The sequence below is a fragment of the Drosophila tropicalis genome, unplaced genomic scaffold, assembly GCF_018151085.1.
Source record: "Drosophila tropicalis isolate 14030-0801.00 unplaced genomic scaffold, ASM1815108v1 contig_169, whole genome shotgun sequence".
Lineage (NCBI taxonomy): Eukaryota > Metazoa > Arthropoda > Insecta > Diptera > Drosophilidae > Drosophila > Drosophila tropicalis.
Window position 1 is genome coordinate 24327 of NW_027172614.1, and position 7480 is coordinate 31806.

General features: G+C 38.3%; 1 protein-coding gene across 3 annotated transcripts; it reads right to left on the bottom strand.

Moving 5' to 3' along the window:
- Positions 1-5351: 5351 nt before the first annotated feature.
- Positions 5352-6377, bottom strand: LOC137572024 (actin-binding Rho-activating protein). Of its 3 annotated transcripts, none has more exons than XM_068283790.1 (2): positions 6244-6377; positions 5352-6191 (listed from the first exon to the last, which is right to left on the bottom strand). In XM_068283790.1, exons 1-2 carry the CDS (start codon positions 6271-6273, stop codon positions 5658-5660), a joined length of 564 nt encoding a protein of 187 aa, XP_068139891.1. In that variant the 5' UTR covers positions 6274-6377; the 3' UTR covers positions 5352-5657. The 3 variants fall into 3 exon arrangements, with proteins under 3 accessions (XP_068139891.1, XP_068139892.1, XP_068139893.1); XM_068283791.1 differs by having other exon boundaries at positions 5352-6152; positions 6244-6349; XM_068283792.1 differs by having other exon boundaries at positions 5352-6149; positions 6244-6288.
- Positions 6378-7480: the final 1103 nt, after the last annotated feature.

Sequence of the window (7480 nt, forward strand, 5' to 3'; positions counted from 1 at the left end):
GCTGCTGCACTTGAGTGTGATTTTTCTATTGCTTGCGTGCGTGAGCTTGTCCCTCGTGTGTTTGTATCTAGCCTATTTATAAAGTTAAGTAAATGCCAGAGGCAAAAGACGGCAAGCAATAAACGACCCAGTAATTGAGCAACAGACAAACAGACAGACGATGAACATAAAAGTTCACAATAGGTACATATACATATGTATGTATGTATTCGTACGCTAGGAAGATAGGTGAAGCAATCGCTTCATTCTATGAAAATAAACCACTAAGTAAACATCGGACAAAAGCAAAAGTCAAAATTTACTACTTTCTCGCTCTCTGTGTGTGCAGCAAAAGCTTAATTTAAAATAATTGAGCAATTGAGCGATTCAATATTTAATATTAGATTTTTATGTACATATATTATCAGGATGCACCCACAGTTGTGTCAGGTCTATTGCCTCCCCAAAGCAATTATTAAAGAACCAATGACTTCGTTTAAATATAAATAGTTGTTTAACTGTATTTTGTGATCTGGAAAGTCGAGTCGTGGCTTTCCTTGAAACGATTCCTTTCCAGCATCGATTGTTGATGTTTTTATTTGTGGAAAATTCTTTTCTTTTATTTTATTTGTTTTATGCCAAATGAAATATAGTCACGTCATCATTATCTACATTTGTTTGCCAACATATGGTTATGACAATTTGCCGTTTTCCTTCACTGAACAATAGCAATTGTAGTTTCTATTGTTACTAAACGTTTAGGAAAATAAAATTTGACTTGGCCACTAGCTTAAACGTTAACGCCAACTATTTTTTCATCTGTTCCATCTGTCTGACAAAAAGCGTCAAAATGTTACATCATGTGTTTTTTGTTCTCACTCTATTTCTATTTCTCATCTGGAGAACAAAATTTTTACTGAGCAACTCGTTTGACAGTCAACGGAAGAGTAACTGCACCAGTTGCAAGGACCATATTTTGAAATAAAAAATTGTAGAAGGAAAAAAATTGTCTGCATTTGCGTTTAAGGCAATTTTCATGTTCCTATTTTGCGACAGACACAAGGCACTTGGCGTGCCAAGAGAGGACAAATAGTGTCTCCAGTTACTCTTGCTTTACATGTCCTCTTTCTGGAAGTTAAGTAACTCTGCTTGCGTTCCTGTCGACCTTTTGGGCCAAAAGACCCTGAATCCGTGTTAAGTTTTCGGTCTGCGGTCAGTTATCAATAAATTCAATGATAGTGGGTGGTCACACAACAGAGTATTAGTTTTCCTCTGTTCCCTCTATCCCTTAATCTTTCGCTTTGCAGCTTATGTATCGCATTTTGTTGTGTAATTGTGCATAGCAACCACATTTTGTGTTTGTCTCTGTGAGTTGGTCCAGCTAAACTGCTTGGAAACTTCAAGGTAATCACATTTAAAGTCTCTTACCAACTTTAATGAAATCAGTGACCAAGCCAAAATGAAAAGAAAATTTTGTTGGCATCATGCAATTGATTGAAATTGTCACATACATTCACTCCCATGCTCCAAATTGTTATCTTAGCTAACCATCGAATATATATTTGTGTTCCATTCGAACGGATACTCTCAGTGTGTTTGTCAGCGAGGCGCCAAGTCAAACATAAAAACGAAGAAGAAGCCCTTCAACACACAAATACAAGAATATAGAAATTGAACAGCAACAACGGAAAAAAATAATATCAAAAGTATAAAAGAACGAAAGAAAAGTTGAATCCGACAAAAAAAAAAAAAAGAAAAGAAAATCCTCTAAACTTTTAATATTTATTTTTGCCTTTCAACACAATTTTAAGGCTTACGAAACACATGGCCAGTAACACAAGTGCTTCAACCAAGTATTAATACAAAACTTCCTCCAATTGAACCTAAACCATATGCCAGCCAAACGATTTTAGATTTATTGAAAACTGGGCTTTGCAAGTCAAATCTAGTGAATTTTTTTAATAAAAAAATCGCTTACTTTTGTTTTGATTTAGTTTAGTTTTTGAAAAAAATTGAAGAAAAACAGATGTGTATTTAGTTGAGATTCTTGTCCTTTGTATTTATAAGTCGGTGTCTAATCTGACATCTTTATAGCTTGGAAAATTTTTTAATACCCATTAGCCAAGTGTTTCATCATTGTCGCCGGGTTGATTCAAACCGCAGCGCCTCAACCACAGCCTTTCGTGCCGCAATGACCTTTCTGCTTGGTTGACGCTCGGTTTATCCTTCTTTGGCGGGGGGTATAATAAATTCAAATTGATATACAATAAAAACTTGGCACATCATCTGAACTTCGCAAGTAAGAAACTGCTGAGTTGCCAAAAAACTCTAAACTGAAGGAAAGTGAACTATATAGTTTTAGTTTTTGTGTTAAATGAATGCCCGACATTCCAATAAACAAAAAACCGCCATATAAATAACATATTTATAATCATAAATCGTATTCTTTTGTGTTTTTCTTCCATTCTATTCTGCAGCAAATGGCGGCAATTTGCATAAATGAGTGGAATAACTGCGTCATTGTTTGCCTGTCTGCAAAGTTTTCTTCACTCGGTCGCCGCCTCTTCACATTTTGGGCATTTTTAGTTTTATCATTTAGCGTCATCATCACCGACATCATCATCATTGAGTCTGAGCTTAGCTGCCCCACTGCTGCTGCTGCTGCCAGCCATTATCGTTAATATGCAAAAATGTGTAGGTATAATTTTTATGCTTGTTACATTTATGTATAAGCAAATGCGGAATCTGATCGCAAACTGGAATCTGCTCGACAATATTCGTGGACCTACACAATATTATCATATAATATAAGTTCTTTCAAGTTCGTTATCCAAACCGAAAAACGCGGCAACTTTTTCATCAGCTACTGCTCGTTAGGACATACCCTGTATAAAGTCCCAAGAGAAACTAAAGTGAGTTGACTGCTATAACTCTTAAATCGGATACCCCCCTTGGTTTGCAGGGTATTAAGCTTAAATCCTGAAATTAAGCTTTTCAGTTGTATTTTCACTTTGACTGTGTTGATTATTGGCTCTCCTGGTCGTCATATCCATGCGGCTGGCTTATCAAATGTTAAATGACAGTTTTATGATTCCAGCTAAGTTATCAGCTTGGCTATGACAATGATGACTAGCTCGGCTTTTCATTGTGCTCGACCTTTGTGGGTTTTTGTTTGTCTAATCAAAAACAGCTTACCACCTTTTCGGTGCTGGAATATGGGCAAATCCTTTGAGACAGCGATGCCAAAAGCTACACAGCAAAAGCAACAGCAGGTTGAAAAACAAGTACCGGAAATGGAAAGGAGAGGCAAATGGGGGAGAGATAAAGGGAAATAGAGATATCGCCAAGTGTGTGCTCAGGTTACGTCGTTTTTAGCTCGCATCCTTTGGCTATAAATCAGCTGGCAAGTTTTGACGGAAATTCAAAACGTCTAAGCCAAGTAGCAGCGGGCTGTCCATTATGAGATTCTGGTCAAATTGCTTTAAAGTACGGACACCAGGATACTGGTGAAGTTTTCAACAACTTTTTACTTGGTTAGCTAATTCGGTTCGTCCTTATTTATACACTGTTTCACAGATCATAAAACACTTTTTCTAAAAGCAACGAAAAAAAACCAAAATAAATCAATAATTTATATGCATGTTCAGGGTGTTTGAGTGGCACATATGTACATATGTCTGCATTATGTACGATAGTGTGTGTGTAGCGCACGGGAAGCAAGAAATTCTAAGCCAAAAAATATGCACATAAATAAATAAAAGTTCATGTGAACTTGGCCAGTCAAGTTCAAGTCAAAAGTTAAACACAAATACACGGACATGACCATTTGGTTTTGTTTTGTTGATACCCTAGCGTAGGATTGAGTATTGGTTTATTCCTATCTCATTATGGTACAAAGTAACTCAATTTAAGCATTATTTTTGGCTATGTTAGGAATTGCTGGCAGAGTATTTCGCAATAAAGGCAGCCATTTATCGTGCAAAGTTCTCACTTTTGTCCTTTTACTTACCTTCGTCTGGACAATTGTGTGTGGACTGTGATTTAGTCGCATCCGTTTTCGCCCTTGGGCCTCCAAAGCCCTCAGATTGGGAACCAGAGAAAGAGGGAGAGAGAGAGAGTAAACCAGAGATATTGGCAAAAGAGGAGCAACCAAAACAAAGCTTACAACACAACAAAACCCACCGCAAACTGAAACAATTTTCGAGCTGAGCAATCAGCACCTACAACTGTACAACTGAAAGGCACAGTGGGGCGAAGCATTTCAAGCTTTCTACCCCCTGGGTCTTTCTCTATTTTTCACTTCCTTTTTGGCCTTCCGCTTTTAGTTGGCAACGAAAAATGGCAAACGGAAGTTGTGCGCAACGAGCCGAAATCCTGACATTTGCATAATAAAAAACAATGTGCCTTGTGCGACTCCAAGTAGCCGGCTTTTTAATGCCCTGTAGACAGTTGCATGGACAAGAGTAGGTACCATTAAATTAAGTTTAAGGCCAGTTGTTGATTAAACTGAGTATACCCGTCGTCCTGTTTTCCTTTCATAGGTAGAGTATAGTACACGTGGGATAAAAATACTGGAAAGAATGCGAATAAAATTTTACTGCCAAAAACGGAAACATGTTTATTTTAGATCATTTCACTTGCTGCCCTTCCTGCTATGCCTCTCAATCATAATTATGTGCCAAAAATTGAATAGCAATCATTTTTTCAATAATCATTTGTTACTGGTGGAAATATTTTTAAAGCAGGAAACTCGCCTCCGCAAGAAAAATCTACATAAATTACACATGTTACAGGCGTATAATTTTTTGGTGGGAAGGGCCCACAAGTCGGTCGACTGACTGTTTAACGAGTTTGTGGAGTTAGAGGGACAAGAGATAAGGGGGCTGACTGTTGGGGTATAGTCACTGTATTCAGCTCGTCGTAAAATCAAATCAACGGTACATTAGTTGTGCGCATTCACGTCACCCGTTGCTACAATGGACTTCACCCATGAAAACCTAATCAAAATTGTATAAAAAATAGGTAAATACAATGTGGCACCCATGATATAAGTGTCTAATCTAAGTTACCAATATATGTATGTATATGTCTGTCTCAATGGAATGCCAGATTATTGCAATCAAAATCTGCTATTCCCAGCTTGTTTCCTATTTTTAGCCCACTGTGCGGTACGATTTAAAAACAAGAGTCTTTTCCCTTAGAAAACTGAATGACTTACAAGATTCGCAAAGATGCCTTAGGATTCCATAGGAAAATAATTTGTCAGATGAGCGAATGCGAGGCGCTTTGAAGTCTTCCTACGCTCGGGCATCAGTGTATGTTTGTATGTACATTTGTATGTGTATTAGTGTGTATATAAATTTGACTAAGACTGGTGTAATTTATTTATTTGCCATGATAGGGAGACACATTCTGGTTGGATATGAGAAGAGTTCAGCCAGCTGCGTGGCATTTGCTTCGTATAGGAGCTTAGAACTCTGACACTTACTCGTAAAGTATGCGTGGCGTATACGTGATGGGATCTCCACTCTGGTTGACTCTGTCATGGCGAAGAAGTAAGTTTCTTCGCCTGCGAAATTTTAATTCAATTAGCTGTATAAAAAAGGGTTTCACGGTTTCTCTTTGGTGGGCACGTGCGTGAATGACATGGGTCAGCGATCAGATGACAGTTGAATAGTTCACAAGAACTGGGCACTGCGTAGAGCAGGTCTTTCAATCGGCTTTTCTGTGGCTATGCAACGTATATCCTCGATTTTAACAAGTATTTCACCCTTCAATTCGTCAAATGGTCGTTCCAAACGTATGAGGACCCTATCATCCCGTCCCTGGAATAGAGTCTCACCCGGAAAATCCACATACTTTTGCTTGCGGGCACCAAGTAATGTGCCCATTAATTTATCTGAGATGTTATTATATAGCTCAAATAGTTGGCCAAAGTGCACACTAATCAATTCTGATTCTTGAGCCATTTCACCCTTCTGATGGATCAATTCGCATAATTGCAAAATTTCCTGCAACGACTTTACCTGAGCCTGCAGAGCCCTTTGCTCCGAATGACTGCCCGATGGTGCTCGTCCATATTCCTCCTTGAGGAATGAACGCTTCGGCATGTCCTTAACACTGTAGTGAGTGAATGGATTGATTTTCTGCCAGTTCTGGTAGTCCTCGACCTGCTGATTGAATAGTACAATGCGTGAGGATACTGAAGAGTCCTGCAATGTAATTCTTCATTATGTTTCCTCTTTACCATTTACCACAACTCACCTCACTGTCACTACGTTCGTTGTCTGTCATACTGGGAATTTAGGATGAGAACGCGTGTTATGTTGTGACTGCAAAATGTATAATAGTAACAAAAAGTTCTGACATAATGGAATACGGCCTACCATGTGTAAATACCTGATTAACGTACGAAACAAAACCTAAATTGTTGACGATGTAGATTAAATTCTCTTTCACTCAAAAAAAAAAAAAAAAAAAAAAACATAAAAATAATCAGGAAATGGCTAAATGTCTGTTATGTAGCAACTGTAGTGGAAACAGCCAACCAGAATAGCTCCATAAATTTGTGGCAGACCTAAGTTAACGGAAACATTTCGAACTCACGCAGTTGGTGAGAAGGAAACGCAAGACAAATTTTCCCAGAGACAGCAATCAGCCACTAAACTAAAAGCAGAAGCAGATCCAAAGACCGGATCAGAGTCTGTGTCTGAAAATAAATACAACAAAACCAAAAAATCTAAAGCCAAACTTAAAAGCAAAAAGAATTGAGAACCATCTTAAGCCCAAATCAGACGATATATTGATGTCCTTTCCTTAAATGCTTTCACACATTACAAGGGAGAACCGCATATTGGCCAACTGATTGTTCGCATATCGAATGTCGTGCACAAGCTTAATTAAATACCGATTCACCGAAGCCAACATGACCTTAGTTTCCTCGCTCTATTGAACAACTTTATATGAATAAAGTTGAGGTGACCCGATAAAATGTGTCATCATTGCCAATGCTTTTTTTCTTATAGAGTAATGCCAGAGGAGAAATCTTACTTATTTTTCTGTGTGTGTGTTCTATGGTGTGGACTAACGTACTAACAAATGGCAAAATGGCGTCGGTTTCACATCCGCCAAGCAATAAACATTAATGCGCAATTAAGGCTTGAATCTGTCTTTGTGGGTGCGTCTCTGCGACTCTGACTCTCAATGCTTAAATGGTTGGGGTCGTAATTCTGTTTTGCCCTCTTCTCGGAATGTTCTGTGGTGCCTTCTGTACTAATTTTGTTGCGATGGTGTCTGTGTTTGATTTCTAGTCTTGGCGCCTTGTGTTAGCCTTTTGGTTTATTTATGGACTTGCTACAAAATAGAAACCAGAACCCGAATAACCTAAGTTAGTTTTTCGGGTGTGTTGAGCTTTGATGTTTAATGATGGGCTCCATTAGGCGTAGGAAGTGACGTTGTCATGGTACTGGGTGTTTATTCTCGCCAAACATCAAAGTTTAAT